At 38.5% G+C, this 22,137-nt stretch overlaps 1 protein-coding gene across 1 annotated transcript in view; it reads right to left on the reverse strand.

Moving 5' to 3' along the window:
• Window positions 1–765: 765 nt before the first annotated feature.
• TAB3 (TGF-beta activated kinase 1 (MAP3K7) binding protein 3) overlaps window positions 766–22,137 on the reverse strand; it is a 67,812-nt gene continuing 46,440 nt past the window's right edge. The window contains exons 7-10 of the mRNA XM_054720867.1: window positions 19,445–19,538; window positions 14,704–14,787; window positions 7,154–7,252; window positions 766–1,364 (exon numbers count right to left, since the gene is read on the reverse strand). Coding sequence (XP_054576842.1) covers window positions 1,216–1,364; window positions 7,154–7,252; window positions 14,704–14,787; window positions 19,445–19,538 — 426 coding nt within the window. The 3' untranslated portion in view covers window positions 766–1,215. The remainder of the gene's footprint in view (window positions 1,365–7,153; window positions 7,253–14,703; window positions 14,788–19,444; window positions 19,539–22,137) is intronic.

The following is a 22,137-nucleotide window of genomic DNA, read 5'->3' on the forward strand; positions in this document are numbered from 1 at the left end:
TCAGTGTTATTTCTGAATATAGTATGTTAAATTTTAAAAGTTCTTAGCTTCAAAGTCCCATTTATTCACCTTATTCTTAATCATATTTTTTTGACTAGCCTTCTCTTCCTCCCCAACTTTATGATATTGGCCCACTGTACTTTCCCTCTCTGGTTTATGAATGTATGTGCAAATAAATATTTATTGAACTAATATTAATTTTTTTCAGCTAAGTTAGGATTATGGCACAAAGTATTATCTGTGCTGTAAACATCATGAATCCCTCACCAAACTGAAAGGAGGGGGCAAAAAAGGCCCTATGCACTGCAAATGTATCTTGTAGAACCACAGCTGAGATCAAGGTTTCCAAATGGATTTTGGAATGGATTTACAATTGGCATACATTCATTGTGCTACTGACAGCACAGTTTTTCGAGAAGGTCATTCATAAAATCATACTTTGTAAGGACTCGTTTTTTTATTTTTAAAACCAATGACCTAATAAAAGCATGCAGTAACTTCAAAAATATATCTATTATGTGGCGTAATTAGGTCTTGGTTACCAGTGTTGATATAGCTTGATGAATCATTGTACAAGCAATGATTATACTTTTGACAAAGGGCACAATATGCCTAATTCCTGACTACTGCAAATCACATTTTAAAACATCTTGTTTGTGTGTTGGAAATTACCCCTGAAAAAAGCAGCAGTTACAAATACCCTATTATTTTGCCCCCCGCCCATCATATTCTAAGTGCTTCTTCCTGTTCTCTTCAGTAGGAAGCAATGGGAAAAAAACATGGGGGGGGGGGACTCTTACTTTTTCAGAGAGCTGTGACCAGATAAGTCTGCTACGGGGATTCACAGTTTGTCTGCATAAACTGTAACAAGTCACAATATGATTCAAAGTTCTAGTTTATAAAATAAGGGCCACTCAGCAGTAACTTCAACAACTGGATTCCACAGATGAGCTCTTGACTTCTCTGTGTACATTCTTTCAGGAGAGAATCCTTTCCCAGTTTCAAGTATCCCTTTCTCTCACTCTGTAATGAGTTAAGACAGGGAAAAAACCTTCCCCATTTTTCCTGTAGTGAACACAGGCAGCTCCAGTGCCATTCCTCCTCCCCCTATGGAATCTGAAATAAAAAGGCTGGACAGATGAAGATCCCCACAGTTTCCTTTTCTTCTAATGGGCACTCAGCTTCACTGTCAACCTGGTGCAGACTCTTCTCAACTCAGGTGTACCGGGGCATCTCACACTGCTCACAGCGATTTAGTGCTGGGTGGTTCAGAAACGTGCAGCTGTCACAATTCCATGGGGCACCTTCATAGTCTTCATCTCGGGGCTGTGTCTGAGGATTGTGCTTGGAGCCAGGTAGATGCTCTGAGGGAAGTTAGAATAGAAAGAGAGAAAAGAGATTGATTTTTTCCCCCCAAGTATAATCCAAACTGAAATTAAAAACTACCAAAAAACAAGAAGTCTAGTATAGATTACCTTCCAAGCTCATTATCCATAGATAGTAGTTATTCCAGCCAAATGAAAAAAATGAGATGTTATATAGCATGTTAAAAATAATTCTACCACTGGCCAGTGTGGCTCAGTGGTTGAGCATCGACCCATGAACCAGGAGATTGTGGTTCGATTCAGGTCAGGGCACATGCCTGGGTTGCTGGCTCAATCTCCAACCAATCAATGATTCTCTCTCATCATTGATGTTTCTACCTCTCCCTCTCCCTTCTTACAAAATCAATAAAAAAGATATTTAAAAAATTAATTTTGCTTCTTCCTGCCATCTTTAGTCTTATGTGTCTTCCCCTCATACTAGCCATACTACATTAAGCATCTGATTAAATGTGTGACTTCTTTTAGATCATCGGTTTCACAATATGCATGTGCTTAATAATGATGGTTCATAAATGGCAGTAAGAGTTCATAACAAAGTTATGGCAGGAGGAAGCTGGGTAGTTCAGTTAGAATGTGGACCTAATATACCAAGGTTGTGGGTTCAACCCCTGGTCAGGGCACATACAAGAAACAACCAATTAATGAATACATGGGTGAAACAACAATACATGGGTGAAACATGAATACATGTTGTTTCTCTCTCTTAAAAAGATAAAAACAAAACAAAAAGAACCTTGAAACTTAACATGCTCTTCCTAAGTCCTCATTCTCTCTGGCCTTGTGCTCAAAAAGGCTTCTAGAGTTAATTTGTAAATCCTGCCTTTTAGGAACAGTCCCTTCTGAAAATGGGGTCAATAACTAGAGGCTAAAGATCTCTGGATGGAATTTATCCTGGAATCTGGAGCAAGGTCAGGAGGCTGTGAAGATTCACCATAAAATACTGGAAAATCCTCTCTGTGAACTGGAGATGACATTATAATCTAAGGTAAGCAGCCTTCTAAGCAGGTAAAAGAAATTGAGACATGGTAAAGTTTTAATTAATTACCATTCCGGGTTAAGCATATCTTCCCTTGAAAGTAAATGAGCTGACTGTGGTTTACCTATTTGTCTTTAATGACAAATGGCTGGTGTGAACATTTCCCTAGACTCTAGAGATAAAGAAAATTGGGTGTTAGACCCCTGAACCTTACCGCAAGCTTAAGGCTCAGGCTCAATCAGGAGGCGGTCTTAGCCTTACAAGAGAACCATTGGGTTCTCTAACCTAGTCCTGTGACTATAAAAAGATGGGCTTGCCCTACCACGTTTGGCTCAGTGGATAAGGGCATCAGCCCACAGACTCAGGGTCGTGGTTCGATTCCAGTCAAGGGCACATACCTTGGTTGCAGGCTCTATCCACAGCCCTGGTTGGAGTGCATGCTGGAGGCAACCAATTGCTGTATCTCTCTCCGAAATAACTTCTCAACAAATATATTTAAAAGGCACCTAATTTATAATTTTTTTGATCCTCACCCAAGGAGTGAGGATATTTTTTCCATTGATTTTAGAGAGTGGAAGTGAGGGGGGGGGGAGAGGGGAGAGAGAGAGAAACATCAATGTGAGAGAGACATATCCATTGGTTATCTCCCTGTGGGGATCCCACCTGCAACCCCAGGTACATGCCCTTGACCAGGAATTGAACCTGCGACCCTCTGGTGCACAGAGTTGGTGCTCTAAGCATTGAACCATGCTGGCCAGGGCTAAAAGGCACCTAATTTAGAATTATTGTTGGCCCTAAAAAAAGATACTGATAAAAAAAAAAAGACACTGTTCATTTCATCTTAAGGAAGTAGTGTTTAAATAGAAGCATCTAAAACACAAAATACATTTTAGATGTCTATTTTCATATGACTTGCAGGTGTGAAATATTTATGGAACAGTTTACAAGTTAAGATAGTTCAGACCTCATGAAAAATAAAACAAAATAATATGCATGTTTATACACAATAAAACGGAAATAGGTGTTTCCTTTAATTGGCTAAATTTCCACAAAATGACCATTCTCATAAATATCACATCAATTTAATACTGTTTATATTACATAATTATTAGCATACAGAAGAAAAAAATGCTCAAAAGGATGCAAATAAAATTTTCAAAAATTCTAAATATTTTCTACACTTTCAAAGATAGTTGATATTTCTCCAAAATGGGAAATATGCCAATGATAAAGAAAGACAAATTTCTTTTAACTATATGAAGTATAATACAGTTTCATGCTTGGTTTGTATTTAGGTTGGGATCTTTCCATCTAGTTAATATCAAGAAATATCAAGTAGAATACTTGTACAAATCCAACATGTGCAATATTTTTAGAAACCTTATTTTCACTGAATCACAGGATATAGTTCAAGAAGCGTTATAAATGCTCACTGAGAAGTTATAAAGTCCAGAGCTTTCAAGTTACATTTACTTGGCATTGCTTTCATTTAAAAAAAAACTTTATTATTGAGAATATTACAAATACCACCCCTTCCCCCCCCCCCATTGCCCTCCTCCACCCAGTTTCTGCCCTGACCCAGGCCTTCATCACCCTATTGTCTGTGTCCATAGGTAATGCATATATGCATACAAGTTCTTTGGTTAATCTCTTCCCGCCCCCTCCCCCCACCTTCCCTCTGAGATTCCTCAGTCTGTTCCATGTTTCCATGCCTCTGGTTTTATTTTATTAACTAGTTTATTTTGTTCATTACATTCTTTGTTCATTTGATTTTTTTACATTGTATTGATAGATATGTATTTATTGCCATTTTATTCATATTTTTATCTTTTTTCTTCTTCCTCTTCAACTTCTTTCTCTTCTTAAAGAATACCTTCAACATTTCATGTAGTACTGGTTTGGTGGTGATGGACTCTTTTAGCTTTTTCTTGTCTGTGAAGCTCTTTATCTGACATTCAAGTCTAAATGATAGCTTTTCTGGGTAATCTTGCTTGTAGGTGCTTGCTATTCATCACTTTGAATATTTCTTGCCACTCCCTTCTGGCCTGCATAGTTTCTGTTGAGAATCAGATGACAGTTGTATGGGTACTCCCTTGGAGGTAACTAACTGCTTTTCTCTTGCTGCTTTTAAGATTCTCTCTTTGTCTTTAGCCCTTGGCATTTTAATTATGATGTGTCTTGGTGTGGTCCTCTTTGAGTTCCTCTGTTTGAGATTCTGTGCGCTTCCTGAACTTGTAAGTCTATTTCTTTCACCAGGTGGGGGAAGTTTTCTGTCATTATTTCTTCAAATAGGTTTTCAATATCTTGCTCTTTCTCTTCTCCTTCTGGCACCCCCGTAATGCAAATGTTGGTATGCTTGAAGTTGTTCCAGAGGCTCCTTACACTGTTTTCATATTTCTGGGTGGTTTTTTTCTTTTTGCTCTTCTGATTGGGTGTTCTTTGCTTTCTCATATTCCAAATCATTGATTTGATTCTCAGAATACTCTACTCCTCTGTTGAGTCCCTGTAAATTTTTTTTTTTTCAGTTAGTATATGCTTAATTTCTGACTGGTCCTTTTTCATGTCTTTGAAATTCTCACTAATATCCTTGAAAATCTCACTAAGTCCCTGAAGCTCTCATTAAGATCCTTGAGCATCCTAATAATCATTGTTTTAAACTCTGTGTCTAGTAGTTTGTTTGCTTCCATTTCATTTGGTTATTTTTTGGAGATTTCTTCTGTTCTTTCATTTGTGACATGTTTCTGTGTCTTCACCTTTTGTCTTCTTCCCTGTGTTTGTTTCTATGTATTAGGTACAGCACCTATGTCTCCTGGAATTGGTAAAGTGGCCTTGTATAGTAGGTGTCCTATAGGGCCCAGTGGTTCAACCTCTCCAGTCACCTGAGCTGGACACTCTAGGTGTGTCCCTGTGTGGGTTTGTGCATAGTCTTGTTGTAGTTGAGCCTTGATTGCTATTGGAGTTACTGAGAGGAATTGACCTCTAGGTCAATGGCTGTGAGGACCAGCTGCAACTACAATGGGAGAGCTGCTGAGCAGGAGACACCCCTATGGAGCAGGACTTGTTTCAGTGGGGCTTTGGTGCTCACTGAGTCTTCCCCTTGAGTGTGTTGCTTGTGGATTTGTAGAGTTGTAATCTGGCATGGTCTGAAGCTGTCCACCAGGTGCACTGGCTTTGGGACTTCCTGGCAGGTACAAAGTCAACCACTACATGGGGCCACCTAGCAGGAGCTACAGAGATCCACAGATAGCTTCTCCTTGTGTTGGGCTTGAAATTGCTCAGGCAAGGACAAGCTGTGAAGCTACGCAGGCTGGTGCTAGTGCTTTGTCTTGGGCCTCTTATTGATAGGTATGGGGCACACTGATGCCAGCTGCTGCTTGTTTGAGAAATTTTAGAAAAGTCTGAAACCTGAACCACTAAAGACCATTCATATGGAAAAGTTGCTGCAAACAGCTTGAGTGGGGCTGCAAATTGGATGGGGTGGGGCCTCAGGGAGTCACCAGGGCTGAGTGAACCATGCTGATGGAAACTCAGATATGGCTGCCAGTCAGCTCTGTGATGGAAGAGGTTCCAGCACAGAATCAATGACCCCTGTGAACACCCCCATCTGGGAGGAAGCCACCTCAGAATCCCTATCCCGATGCCAGACATTCCAGTTCCTTCCCATATGTCCCTGGATCCCCTAAAGCCACTGCCTGAGTGCTGGAGCCCAGAGGTATTGAGTCTGAGTAAGTCCATGTGCTAGCCTTTTTAAGAGGGACTGCCTGGGTATCCAGCAGCCTCCGTGTCACTGTTACAATCTCTGCTGATTTTTACAGCCTAAAGTATGGGGGACTTCTTTTCCTGGCACTGGAAGCCTGGGTTGACCATTCTGGTATGGGGCTGGGACCCCTTGCTTCTCACAGGAGACCTCACTGCCTTGATATCACTCCCGATTAAAAAGATGCCACATGAGTGTGTCGGACCAGCCTGTTCTGCGCCTCTGCCCCTCCTACCAGTCTTGATGTGGTTTCTTCTTTACTTCTCTAGTTGTAAGACTTCCATTCAGCCAGATTTCAGGCAGTTCTAAATGATGTTCAGTATTTTAGTTGTAATTTTGATGTGGTTGTGGGAGGCAGCGAGTACCGCTTTTATCTATGCCACCATCTTGGTTCCTTCTCCTTGGCCTTGCTTTCTAGATATAATATCTAGAGCAATCTGTCCAATGGATAGCCACTTGAAATGTGGCCACTCTGAATTGAGATGCTCTGAAGTGTAAAATTTACACCAGATTTGGAAGGTTTAATATGAAATAAAAAATGTCACCTTGGCTGGCGTGACTCAGTTGGCTGAAGCATCGTCCCATCCCATGCATTTGAACCCTATTCAGGCACGTACAGGAGGTAGACAATCGATGTTACTCTCTCACATTGATGTTTCTCTTTCTCCCTTTCCCTTCCCCTCTCTCTAAAATCAATAAAAAAAATGTCCTCGGATGAGGATTAAAAAATAAAATCTTTAAAAGATGTAAAATATCTCATAATAATTTATATTGATTTCATATTCAAATAATGCCTTGTATATAGATTAAGATATACTAGTTTTACTTGTTTAGTTTTTAAATGTTTACTAGAATGTTTTAAATTAATGTAGATAGCTAACATTTCTATTGGACAGCACCACTTTAGAAACTCAGTAGAGAGAGTAATTTTTTAAAGCAAAAAAAAAGTTGGTCTTTACTTATGATAGCTCTACATGGGTTAACACGTGTCTTTGGACATTTTGCACAAATGCTAGACACACAAGTACAAACCACCTGCAGCTGCTGCCTGGGTGTCATGGACATCCGCCTGTACTTTGGAGGTCACACTAATTCTTCGGGCTTTCCTCTCAACTGTGCAAGGGTCTGATGAGTCTGCATGAGACAAAGTGAAGTCACTTAGAAGGGATCAGCCATTCACTTAGAAGTATTGTTGGGCGCACAAAAATCTCTCACAGGATATGCACAGTTGAGTGCTTACCCCTTCTACTACCTCATGTTACCTTTAATTTTCCTGTGAGGACAAGTGCCATATTTAATACTGCTTTTACAGCCTATACAAAGCAGTGGCTTTTATGACTTTTTCTATTCTCTCCAATTATATGGAATACATGCCTTCTTTCATCAGTTTCCCACTTGATGGTTGTTTAGGGTTACAAACTCAGTAATGAAATGTCAAAGTGAAAGCAAAATTTGAGATATTCTACTTTAGCAAAGCCCTGATTAAGAAATAGTTATTGGAAAATTATGGGTTGAAGATAAATTGCCCATGTAAGGCTAACCAAAGAATCCGTTATAATAATAACATTAAACTACAGCATTTTATAATTAAGGAACAAGCAGTTCTGCCCTGGCTGATGTGGCTAGTGTTATAGTATTGGCCCTTGAACCAAAGGGTTGTGAGTTTGATTCCTGGTCAAGGGCACGTGCGGGAGGCAACCAATAGATGTGTCTCTCTCTCATAGATGTTTCTCCCTCTCTTTCCTCCCCCTCCCCCCCATCCCCCCTTTTATTCTCTCTGAAAAAGCAATGGAAAAAACATCCTCCAGTAAGGATTAATAACCCAAAAAGAAAAATAATAGCAGTACTTGAGCCCTGCCAGCATGGCTCAGTGTTTGAGCACCGACCTATGAACCAGGAGGTCATGATTCAATTCCTGGTCAGGGCCCATGCCTGGGTTGCGGGCTCGATCCCCAGTGTGGGGTGTGCAGGAGGCAGCCATTCAATGATTCTCTCTCATCATTTATGTTTCTATCTCCCTCTCCCATCCTCTTTGAAATAAAAAAGAATATATATAATATGACTAGCAGTACTTGAAAAATCAGAACCAATTTAGAATAATACTATGTACTGACAATAAATGCTCCTCAGTCATTTCATAAATTCCAAATACCTACATGTTCTAAAAGCCCAGAAGATACTTTCCAATAATGGACGTCAGACATTCCAATTTTGTGCTAGAATACTGTGTATCAATTTATAGTTTACCAGTAAGTAAGTAGTCCTTTGTAATAATTAAAAACAAGAAATGGCAAACTTCATATTATTTGTCCCTAAGAACCAAAAAAAATATCTTGCATTTTCTAATCTGTTCTTAGCCCATAAGCAGTTCCCCTAGTACAATCCACCTTTGGAAACCAGTGCTCCAGAATCCTAAGTGTGTTGCTTAGGCACTAAAGCACTCCATTATCAGAATGAACAAAAGCAGAGTAAATTTCTCCTCAGGCTCCAAAGACTAAGGTAAAGTTCCACTTCTTAGATTTTTTAAAGTACTTTATAGCATCACATGCCTCCTTCTTACTGACCCTTACTTGGCTTATGTATTTTACAGCACTGATCACCTCTCTGGTGCACAGACTGGATCAGAACAAGGTCAGGTGGCCAAGACAAGCAGGAACAGCACTCAAATCATGGGACACCAAGGTCAGTGCTCTTACCAGTATGAGTTACCAATGACAGGGTGGGGGTAGCGGGGCTGTCTGAATCAGCTGAGGAGCTCATATACACACTGCACTGTTTAACTACAAAATCGAGTGCAAATTTCTGTCTCCCTTTCTATCTCTCATTCTCTCTGTTTAGTTATCACACTTATTATTCAGATAATCAGATAAATATCTATATTCCACTTGGATTTCTAGTATGTAACTACAATAACCCCAATACATTTATTCTAACTAATAAAACAATTCTACACATTATTTACATTTTACTTGCTTTTTAAATTTAAGTGGTAGACAAAATTTTCATCAAACTAGGTAAACTTTAAAAGAACAATTTAGTTTTAGAAAAAAGACTCTATGTGTTTAAAAGAAAACAAATTTGACTTCATAGAGAAAAACCAAATAGCTTTTATAAATCTGTTATGAAAAAGCTTCCTAAAGAATTATAGAATTTAATCAAGTTCTATTTATAAACTTTAGTAGAAAAAGGTGAAAGGTTTAAAAACTACAGGATATATAACAGTAACATTTTATACTCTCTCCAACAGTCTCGGGGGAAAAGGAGATATTAAACAATAAAATAATTATATAATTAAAGCTCAATTAGATTTCTAAAGTAGAGAGATCCATTTATAGTAAAGATGTTACTTTAGAGGGCTTTCTTGTCTACTTTTTATTACAACTGTATACGTAGAGTACAAGCCACTTGGGATAGGAGTTACGTTTTACCTTTGTAGCATCAAGCATCTATCTACATAATCCATCTACGTATTTAAGAAAATGACTGTAATTGGAATCCCATTACAACTAACTCTAAGGGACTATCCAATATCACTTGTAGCAAATTTTGTTAGAATTAAAAGTACTATGGAAAAGAGCCTTTTTAGTGTGAAGGTACTTGTAGGGAGTTAGATGAAGCTTGATATTAATGGAATATTAATGCAATCCTTGCTAAATTCCCAGCTAAAAAGTATACCAAACAGGAACCTCCCACCTCAAATACATGGTGTTGGTCTCAAAGACAGAGGCCGAATGACATCTGCAAAAATTCTGTCACCACTGGTAAAAAACTCTGAGTATATTGGCTCCTTATCTCTAAGAAATTTTCCTTTTATTTCTTTGTGAATTTTTGAGGTAAAATGTATACAGTGAAATACAGAAACCTTAACCCTTTGCACTTGCTTGCTTTTTTCTCGATTCCTTTATTCTACTCGGGATTTAATTTTTTAAATATCCCAGATTTTACAAAGCGCGGCAGTAGAATAAAAAACTGGAGTTTCTTTTCATACAAACTTATTTATTTGGATTTTTTTATATTTCAAATTATTGATACATTCAAAGAGTATAAAAAGAGCTGCTACCGATGCTAACCGTGTCGAGTCACACTCGACATCCGAGTGCAAAAGGTTAAGTGTACCATTTGATGAATTTTAACAAATGCACCTGAATAATCCAAATTCCTACCAAGATTTAGAACACTACCATGAGTCCAGAAAATCTACCCATACCTTTTCTCAGTTATTTCTCAAACTCAATTTCCAGAGATAACCAGTTCTGAGATATATATATATATATATATATATATATATATACATACATACATATACACACACACACATATTATATGTATATATATATATATACACACACACACACACACACATACACACATATATGTGTATATATATATCATAAATTAATTCAGCTTTTTCTATCTTGAATTTCATATAAATAGAATTATATACTATATATTCTTTTGTATTTGATTTCTTTCATTCAGCATTATGTTGTTGAGATTTATGTATCAGTAATTCAGTTTTTTTTTTTTTTTGCTTAGTATTATTCCATGGCATGATTATATAAGTGTTTATCCATTCACATTTTGATGTATACTTGGGCTATTTCTAGTTTGGGGTTATTGTGATTAAAAATGGTATGAATCTTCTAAAAAACAAGTTTTTTGTAGACACACGTTTTAGATTCTCTTGGATAAATATTCAGATGTAGAATTGTTGATGGGCTATAGGGCAGGTGAATGGTTTTACAAGAAATAGCCTGTTTTCCAAAATTTGGGATTTTAGCCATTCTGGTGGGTGTGAGGTGGTATCTCAGGATTTTAATTTGTGTTTCACTAATGTCTACTCAGGTTGAGCATTTTCATGTGCTTATTGGCAATATATATATATATATATATTAGAGGCCCGGTGCACGAAATTTGTGCATGGGTACGGTCCCTATGCCTGGCCTGCAATCAGGGCTGAAACCGGCTCTCCAAGATCCCTCAAGGGGTCCTGGATTGTGAGAGGGTACAGGCCAGGACGAGGGACCCCACTGGTGCATGATTGGGGCCAGGGAGGGATGCAGGAGGTTGGCCAGCTGGGGAGGCACCGCGGGAGGGCTCCAGGGTGTGTCCAGCCCGTTTCGCTCAGTTCCGATCTGCCAGACCCCAGCAGCAAGCTAACATAGCGGTTGGAGCGTCTGCCTCCTGGTGGTTAGTGCATGTCAATGTAACTGGTCTATTGGTTGCTTAGGCTTTTATATATATAGTAGATTATTTTGTGAAGTGTCTGCTCGAATGTTTTACCCTCTTTTTTATACTCTTGATACCAATTCTTTATCACATATGTTTTGCGGATATTTTCTTTCTCCTTTACTTTAATATTGTGTTTCTGAGCTAAACCCAACGAGGTCATGATGCATTATCTGTTTTATATATTGTAAATATTTTATGAAGGATTTTTTGCTTTTATGTCCATGAGTGGTATTGATCTATAATTTTGTTTTCTTTTGGGGGTAGTGGGTAGGTAATGTCTTTACTGGGTTTTGGCATCGGTGTTCTGCTGGCTCCATTTAAAAAAAAGGGAAGTTTCCTTTTCCCTCTATTTTCTCAAAGAGTTTGTATAAGACTGGTATTATCCCTTCCTTCAATGTTTGATAGTATGCATTTTTCTTTGTGGGAAAATTTTTGATAATAGATTTAATTTCTCATAGATGTAAAGCTATTAATATTTCCTATTTCATCTTGTTTTCAGTTTTTTAGGTTATATTTTTCAAGGAATGTGTCAATTCCATCTAAGGTGTTGAGTTTATTGGCATAAAAATGGTCATCACATTCCCTTATTTGTGTTCTCTTTTTTAATAAGTTGACTTTAGAGCTTATTGATTTTTATCTTTGAGAGATCAAACTTTTGACTTTGTTATCTGTTTCCTATCTCATTGACTATTCTTATTTTTCCTTCTACTTTTAAGGTGGAATATTAGGTCACTGATTTTAGATCTTCTTGTCTTATACTAGCATTTAAAGCTATAAATGTCCTTCTAAGCACTGCTTTAAGTGTTGTGTAGTAAAGAATTTGACCTTGCCCAAAGAGAAGTCTAGCTTTATCCCCAGCTCCTGGGAGATAACCTCTAAAATCTTGAAGTTTCCCAAGTGATAGAAGTGTCTTTGCTATTTATGGTGGGACCTTCAGACCATACCTGAGAGTTTATGCTGAGTTGGCTCAAGGTTGACATATTGTCCACCATTTCTTACCAATTTGGTCCTCTGTTGCCAGGTAATAACTTTTTAAAAAAGTTTTTATTTTTTATTTTTTGAGAGAGGAAGGGAGAGGGAGAGAGGGAAACATCTATGTAAGAGTTGATTGATTACCTCCTGTACATCCCCTACCAGGGATCAAATCCCACAACCTGGGCATGTGCCCGGACCAGGAATTGAACCAGCAATCTTTTAAAAAATATATATTTTTATTGATTTCAGAGAGGAAGGGAGACAGAGAGAAATATAGAAACATCAATGATGAGAGAGAATCATTGATCGGCTGCCTCCTGCACACCCCACACTGGGGATCAAGCCTCCAACCCAGGCATGCACCTTGACTAGGAATTGAACTGTGACCTCCTGGTTCATAGATTGACATTCAACCACTGAGCAACACCGCCTGGGCTGAACCAGCAACCTTTTGGTACACAGGACAATGCCCAACTAACTGAGCCACAACAGCCAGGGCCCAGGTAACAACTTTTTAATGTACTCCCTTAAATAAGGGATTCCTCCATGACAGCCCTTGAATCAATTAAAGTTTATCTGTTGTATTACCATTAACTAATGTTTTCTTTGTAGACATCAGCACAAACTCAAGTTTAAAGACTCATTAATCCAAACTACAGGCTGGGTGCATGAAATTTGTGCACAGGAGGGGGGGTTCCCTCAGCCCAGCCTGCACCCTCTCCAATCCGGGACATCCCTCTCACAATCCAGGACCGCTGGCTCCTAATTGCTCACCTGCCTGCCTGCCTGGTTGCCCCCAACTGCCCCCCTCTGCTGTCCTGGTTGCTTCCAAATGCCCCCGCCTGCTGTCCTGGTCACCCCCAATGGTCCCCCCTGGCCGGCCTGGTCGCCCCCAACTGCCCCCCCTGCCAGCCTGGTCGTCCCACGCAGCCTGCTGTTCGGTCATTTGGTCATCCCTCACTAACCCCCCTGCCGGCCTGGTCGCCCCACGCAGCCTGCTATTCAGTCATTTGCTTGTCCCTCACTAACTCCCGTCAGCCTGGTCTCCCCACACAGCCTGCTGTTCAGTCGTTTGCTCATCCCTCACTAACTCCCCTGCTGGCCTTGTCGCCCCATGCAGCCTGCTGTTCGGTCGTCACTGTTACTTTGACGATGTCCTGGACAATTTGCATATTTCTCTATTATTAGTATAGATGGTTAAAATGATCAACAATATATAACCCAGTGACTTTCAATTTGAAGATGTATATAATGTTGCCATAGTGCCAAATCTGGTACTGGGCAGTCATCCACTAAGATTCTTCTTTGTGCCATTTTTAGAAATTAGTAAGCTATTTTAAATGCAGAGGAGATGAAACAGCCATGGCAGTATTAAACAATAAAAAGAACAACAGATACTGTGTTGCAATCTATAAATGAAATACTTAAAACACATAGAAAGTTGTTTAACCAAAATTTAAGTAATTTAGCTCAGGTAAAATTATTTAGATAAGAATTTATACATTCCCTGATTAATAATAATTCTGATGATATTTAAAAATACTATACTCTTAGGTATTTTTTTAAGTAAGACATTCACCACTATTACATATATTTGTCTTCATGATCAATCTTTTTAAGTTGCCTAAAGCCTTAAGGATTACGCTCTGAAATGCATACTTTATCTCAGTCTTAAGAATTATATTTATAAAATAACATGGGTTATTAATAAGAATGGGGCAGAAAGGGTTTAAATTTAATGACATTTAAATTTAATTCATATCCATTTTGAATTTGGCCGGCAGGGAGGCAGTTGGGGGCAACCAGGCCGGCTGGGGATCGGGGGATGCGTTGGGGGTGACCAGGCTGATGGGGGGGGGAGCGTTGAGGGGGAATGTCAATTAAACATTTGGTACACAAAAATAAGAGATGTGATACCTTTGATATTACATGGGAATGACTGAACAATTATTCAAAAGTGATTTCTCTAAATCTGGGATTTATGTAGGATCTAATTGTTATGCTCCCCTGTGAAATAACCTTAGATCAACTGCATCAAACTTTCCATTCTAACACAAGACCTTTAAAATTCTCATTATTTTGAAAGAATTATTTTTTAGGATTATGGTTTTTACAGTAAATTTTAACTATACAATACAGTTTCAATTTTAAAAAGCAAATTATATATATATTCCATTTAATTACTTTTGACAGTAATTCCAGGAGTTAATTTTAAACTTTGGGGACATTTTACTATTGCCATAGTAACATCAATATGGGTTTTTTCTGATGAACAAATTAATGAGTATCTCTAGTGGAAATTTCTTCAGCTATAAATGTGAACTCCCAAAAAATTTTCATATTTATTTGTATGATGTTTTTGACATTTCCCTACTCACCTTTTTTAGATGGCTTGGGTGGTACCACTGGGCCAGGTTCTATGTTGTCATAAAAATTATTCATGGCTTTTGGATCAAAGTTTCCTATAAAAAAATAAAATCACCAGGTATTCAGAGTTCTTTCTCCTATTATTTGAACTTTTTGTTAAGGAAAATAAAACATGTAAGAAAGGAAATTGTTTTCCAGAGTTTCAAAACTCACATTACCCTACTCTCTTTCCACTGAAATTGTTTTATCATTCTGAGACCGAAGCAAACTGGCATACCAGTGTCTATCTACAGTGTTCACCTAAAGGAATATTTTTCTAACTGTAAAGCTAGTCTTTTTAGGCAGTGTTAAGCATGTGGCGCATTTAGGGAGGTAAATGAAGGAGAGAAATGAAAGGCTGGCTGAACTGTTTTATCTTTCTGTTTGTTTTGATTTTAATGAACAAACCATAAGAAAAGATTTAAATAGTGAAAGCTCACCGTATCTTTCATAATTTACCTTAAAATTTTATCTATTATACAACTGTCAAAGAACCCAAATATATAAATTTACAAAGATTTTTCAAGTTTTATGTGATCAGCAGCTCATGGATTCCTATCTTCCAAAAAAAAAAAAAAAAGGAGAATCTTGTCACCTACAGATTTGCCAATTTCAGAATAATAGAACAATCCCTAAGAATTTTGTCTTGCCACAAAATTTTCATCTCTCTTAAAATGTTCATTTATTCCTTGATCTAGTGTCTATTTCAGCCCCATCTCCTGCCAGGACTCCTCCAAGGTCAGTTTTGATCCAGGGCCGGCTTTTGGTCCTACCTTCAATTCTGTGAACCTATCACTGCAATCTGCTTATTCTGCACAATTCCAATTAAGCTTTACAACTGTACACATGCTTATTTCCAGAGGATCCTATATGGCACCGATAAAGTTCAAATGGTTTTCCTCACCAAAACCAACAATAAAGCTGTTTTTCATCAAATCATGCACTGCCCTGGCCAGTGTGACTCAGTTGGTTGAGCATTATCCCGTCTACTGAAGGGTTGCTGGTTCAATTCCGGATCAGGGTACATGCCTGGGTTGTGGGCTTGGCTCAATCCCCCATCCCTGGTAGGGGGTGTGTAGGAGACAGCCAATTGATGTTTCTCTTTCACACTGATATTTTCTCTTTCATATTGATGTTTCTCTCCATCTAAAAGTCAATTTTAAAACAACCATGTACTGATTTACATCTAATCTAAATATTCCAAATGTCTAGATTCCTTCTCTCATTTAAAAATTTAGATTAGAACCCAGCCAGCATGGCTCAGTGGTTGAGTATCTACCTATGAACCATGAGGTCACAGTTTTATTCCCGGTCAAAACACATGCCTGGGTTGCGGGTTCGATCCCCAGTAGGAGGTGTGCAGGAGGCAGTCGATCAATGACTCTTCATTGACATTTCTATCTCTCTCTCCCTTCCTCTCTGAAATTATACATTATATATATATATTTACAATGTTCAACATAAACTAGATAAAGGTAGAAGAAAGGATAAGTGACCTCAAAAATAGGGCAGTAGCCTGGCCGGCTTGGCTCAGTGGTTGAACTTGGACCTATGAACCAGAAGGTCATCCGATTCCCGGTCAGGCACATGCCCTGGTTGTGGGCTTGATTCCATGTGGGGCATGCAGGAGGCAGCCGATGATTGATGATTCTCTCTCATCATTTATGTTTCTCTCTCTCCCTTCCTCTCTGAAATCAATAAAAATATATTTTTACAGAAAAAATATATTTTATAAAGTTTAGATTAGAAATTAATATAAAAGAAATTCATATAAAATATTTCCAGAGCATAGAATAGAGATTTAGAAATGCTTAAGCACCAAAAAGAGCTCTTTGTTGCTCAATGAAGACCAAAACACAGCTCTTCACTTATAAAATCTTAATAGTGGTTTCCCTTGCAGGTCCTATTACAAATGCTTTTATCCATTTGGCTATGCTATTTTAAGATATTTTCTGAAAAGAATTCCTATGATGGCTCATGAAAGCCACAATGCTATTTTGATATGTTAATTAGATCTTTTTATGCTTTAAGATGCTGCATATGTATTTCTTCAATTACTTACGTTACAGCTCATGTTCTAATTTCTAGATCCCATTAGGCTTACTATAAATATCCTAACCAAATGTTTAAGTATTTGTTTTGCTTCAAAGAACACACAAGCAAAAAAAAATAAAAAAATTCAATGTTGTCTTCTAATATAGTAGCAATAGTTTGTATAGCCCCCACATTATGCATAGTAATATTTTCATTGCTGAAAGCTAGTAGGCTATAGAGTAACTATGTTTCTGAAAATAACTTTAAGGGCACCTAAGTAAATTGTTCAACTCTCATATTCAAATTTACTTCTATTCAGATAAGTTCCATATCTTTTTAGGTTCCCCTGCTTCTGCTTAGGCTTGTCTAAAAATGGCAATGTGGTACTTTATGTATATCTCTTAAAATACAGTAGAAGCTCTCTTAGCTGCCATAATTAAGAACAGTAAGGGGGCTGATTAAAACACGAATTGTTAAGAAAAATTACACATCAACTTTAATGTACACAAAACATATAAACATGGCAACATTTTAATGATGGGCCAAGATATTTTCTTTACTTGTCTGTTGACTGGAGGTTCTATATTGTCTTTCCTATATAAACTACACCTGTGATGAGCTAAAGTATGGTGGGCAAACTTTTTCTTTAAAGGGAGATGATAAACACTTTAGATATTGTGGACCTGTAATACAGGTCTCTGTTGCAAGCCCTCAATTGTGCTATTAAAGCAGAAAAGCAGCCTGGCGTGGCTCAAGGGTTGAGCATCGACCGTGAGGTGACGGTTTGATTCCTGGTCAGGGCACATGCCCGGATTCCTGGCTTGATCCTCAGTGTGGGGGCGGGCAGGAGGCAGCCAATCAATGATTTTCTCTCATAATTGATGTTTCTATCTCTTTCCCTCTCTCTTCCTCTCTGAAATCAACTAAAAAACACACAGAAGCAATCCAAGGCAATATATAAATGGGCATGGCTATGTTCCATTAAAACTTTATTTAAAAAGACAGAAAGCAGGTCCTGGCCGGTTTCTCTCACATCAATATTTGTCTTTCCCTTTCTCTTCCACTCTTAAAATCAATGGAAAAATATCCTCGGGTGAGGATTAAAAAATAATAATAATAAAAATCTATACTAATAAAAGGGTAATATGCTAATTATACCAAGAGACCTTCCTGGAGACCTTCTGGACGTCCTTCCGGACAAAGCCATGGTGGCGGGGCTGAGGCAGTTAGGGGCAATCAGGCCAGGAGGGGAAGGCTTTTGGGGGTGAGCAGACCGGCAGGGGCGGCAGTTAGGGGCAAGCAGGCTGATAGTGGGGGACAGTTGGGGGCAATCAGGCTGGCAGGGGGGCAGTTGGGGGTGATCAGACCAGCAGGGGGGGCAGTTGGGGGCAAGCAGGCCAGCGGGGGGGGGGGGAGTTGAGGGCGAGCAGGCCGGCAGGGGGGGCAGTTGGGGGCTATCAGGCCAGCAGGAAGAGTGTTAGGGGTGATCAGGCAGGCAGGCAGGTGAGTGGTTAGGAGCCAGCAGTCCTGGATTGTGAGAGGGATCAGGCCTAAACCGGCAGTTGGACATCCCCTGAGGGGTCCCAGATTGGAGAGGGTGCAGGCCAGGCTGAGGGACACCCCCCTGCCCCGTGCACGAATTTCATGCACCAGGCCACTAGTAAATAAATAAAAAGACAGGCAGCAGGCCAATTTGCTGAACCCTGATCTATAATTTCTTGTTTTTGTTTCTTTAGCACCGTAGCTGGTTTTGCATTCAGTGGTTGCATTCAGAGTGTTGGCCTGCAGACTGAAGGGTTGCGGGTTTGATTCCGGCCCTGGGTAGGAGCATGTGTGGGAGGCAACCAGTTGATGTGTCTCTCTCACATTGACGTTTCTCTCTGTCTCTCCCCCTCCCTTCTATTCTCTCTCTAAAAATAATTAATGGAAAAAATATCCTCGGGTGAGCATTAACAACACAACAAAAAAGGTATTTGCCTTTAATTTTTATAGGAAGAGCAGCTTCTCCTGCCTTCATGTCAGTTGAGTAACTGGCATAAACAGGTTTAGGAACTGGCACAAGTGACTCTTGGTAAGCAGACAATTGCACTGATGGGAGCAATAGTAAGAACATCTTGACCCTGGTGAGCTGGGTAAACAAAAGTCAGTTAAGAGAGCTTCTACTGTAGTACACTTCTATAAGAAAGCAACCCCCCCAAAAAAAACCCCACCACAACAAACAAAGACCCCCAAACTCTTAAGATATAGCTGGATATTTTAATTTAACAGGTAATATTAAAAATGGCAAATGGAAATTACTTTAAAACTGAGAAATCGATATTCTGATTTGGGGTCCCTATTTTTACAAATATTTAGATGATTCACATAGTATGAACCTCCTAAGTTTTAGAATTAAAACTTATAAAATCAACTTATAAAATATTTACAGTAAATGACTAAAAGAAGATAAATACAAAGTTAAAACAGAACAGTCTTAATGATGAAATTACCAAAGTAAAACTATTTTTTGATCCCCCAATCCGATCTATGACCATGGCTGGAGTGATCTCTTTACCAGGACTGTAATCTTATAATGGACAAAAACTATTTCTTAAATCTATAAAACCAAAATGATTGCTATTTAAGCAGCTTAAAACACCACACTATTACTTATGGTTTACCAAATAATCAAGTCTATACCTCTAGATTGAAGGAGGTCAACTTCTTTCAGTGTACAGTCAACATTTATCTGGAGTTGTCTGTTCATGCTTCTCAATCTTGTCATTTCCTCAGGCTAGTAAGAAAGGACCCAAAATAGCAATTGTGGGAAAGTCATTATCAAGCCCAACATTTAAGAACTGCTATTCATTTTAATTGTTCTGATTGGTTATTACCAAGAAGATGGCCTTAATCGATAAGAGGGTATGATTAAGAAGTCTTATAGTTTTCAAGGAATAGTCAGGTAAAATGGGGACATCAGTATGGCCACATATAAAAAATCTGCATATAACGTGGCAGGCTACAATACTAGACTGTTCTATCATACAAAATACTACCATTTTAATCAGAGAGCACTGAGAATATTTTATTTCTATGTTTTCATAGTAAGGGAAACTGTACTAAGTAGGAACCTTTTAAACAAGCCACATCCATGATTTTAATTTTGTCCAGGGATAGTTAAAATTACAACGGTATTGCTCAGCCAATATGGCTTGGTGGTTGAGTGTCGACCCATGGATCAGGAGGTCAGGGTTCGATTCCCAGTCAGGCACATGCCCGGGTTGCAGGCTCAATCCCAGTAGGGGGCATACAGGAGGCAGCCAATCAATGATTCTCTCTCATCATTGATGTTTCTATCTCTCCCTCTCCCTTACTCTCTCTGAAATCAAGAAAAACATATTAAAAACACACATTACAACAGTACTAATTTTAATTAATACTGAGTGCCAGGTACTGTGTTCACCAGAATTCTCTCATTTTTCCTCAAAACAATCTTTCAAAGTAAGTACTAATACCACCCCCAATTTATACATGAGGATAGCGGAGGCACAGAGGTTATATAATTTTCCCAAGGTTATAAAAGAGATAGCATTTATATAAAGTCTTCTATATAAACTTATATAGAAGCAATTAATCTAGCATTTGAAACTTTCAGGAACAAATGGATTCCATTCTTCCTCCAACTTTGTTTCCTTCTGCTTCGACCTTTCCAGCTCAACCTACTCCTTAGGCCTTTCAGGACATACACGAGACACTGAAATGTGAAGAGAGCCCTATTCTTCAGTTATAGTTTTTTGGAAGCCTTTATTTCCTCTGACATTCTGAATTCTTTTACTATTTTACATATATGTACATTAAAAAAGTTAGGGTTTAGACTCCATAGGCATGGGTACTGAAGCTTTCAGCACAGCCTAGATATTAACTCAGTTTCTAAGGTGATTCTGTAAAGTAAAAGATAAAAATCTGCTATGATAGGAAGACAAAATCTCACTCTTGAAAACACATATTTTGCTAAAAACTAAAGACATTGTAAGAGTGAAGAAAAATGAGCAAAAAGGGTTATTTTCATTCACAATAATGCAAGATCTTATACTTAGGAGGTAATACTAGAATAAGTGGGAATGCTCTCTAAATTAGCAGGTATCAAAAGTTTAAAATAATAAGAGCTACAATCCCTTAGAATGCCAGGGGAACATAAAAGTCATTTAGACACATTTATTAGGGATTGCTCTTCTTTTCTCATTCTTACGGGTAAATCATGTAACATTAACATGTAAAGTGTTTATAACTTGTCTATCAACCAGGCAATATTAAGAGTTTAAAACATACCTCAGCATTTGTATTAAAGATAAAACACTTGTTCAAGGATTTCAAAGAGTGATGCTGTCTTCCTAGGAATATGTGAAAGAACCTATTTTCTTTGTAGAATCATATCAGCAAAGTCAAGTACCTGAAGGAGCTGATCTTACCTATATATTGGGGTGGGAGGGAATGTTTTAGCCAAGGTGTCCCTGAATAGTCAAGCTCTGTAACTAAGTATGCAAATATCATGATACACTTTATATCAAGAGACTATGCACATCTGCTTATAACAACAACAACAACAAAAGTTCTTATCAACAGGCTCATTTCCAAAGACAACAGAACCACTGGAACTCACTAAACTAACTGTTTAACTGTAAGATTCCTATGTCCTTTTCCGAAGCTTCTGATTGAGGGGGTAAAGCCATTGTCCAAAAGTAAAGTTTTTCATGGAGAAGGGGTTTTGAGATTGGCTGTGCATAATTTACAGTTGTTTGTAAACTACTAGGATGTTTATAGCTACACTTTTTTTCAAAAGGTGACAGAAATACCTTGAGCCTACTGTTTCAGCACTTTAGGAAGCTGTCTCACAGAGACCAATGTTGAAGACCACTGATGGTCTTTGGTGGCTTGGCCCCAATTATGCATCTGAGACTCAAAGCTGTGGGTTAGTCTAAAAACCCAATTAGTCAGAACAAGATGAATGGGAGAAAAACTTGGGGGAGCGGGTAATTAACAGCTCTCTGCCTATTAAAATCTTACTTATTCTTCAAGGTATAACTTAGATTTTCCCCTTCTCCATGAAATTGTCTCATCTTTGAACATTACCAGCAAAAAACTAACATTTCTATCTCTGAGCTCGGGAGCACTTAATATTATTTATTATTCAGTTGGCAAGCACTTCTGATTTACTGCCTATCTTTTCTCTTACACACACACACACACACACACACACACACACACACACACAGATTCACAGACAAATATATGTATATTTTTTTACATACAGATCTCTTTAAGAGATGGCATCTCTCACAGCATTTAATACAATGCTTTGCAAATAGTAGATTGAGAAAAATTATGGTGGGATG

The sequence above is a fragment of the Eptesicus fuscus genome, chromosome 1, assembly GCF_027574615.1.
Source record: "Eptesicus fuscus isolate TK198812 chromosome 1, DD_ASM_mEF_20220401, whole genome shotgun sequence".
Taxonomy (NCBI): Eukaryota; Metazoa; Chordata; class Mammalia; order Chiroptera; family Vespertilionidae; genus Eptesicus; species Eptesicus fuscus.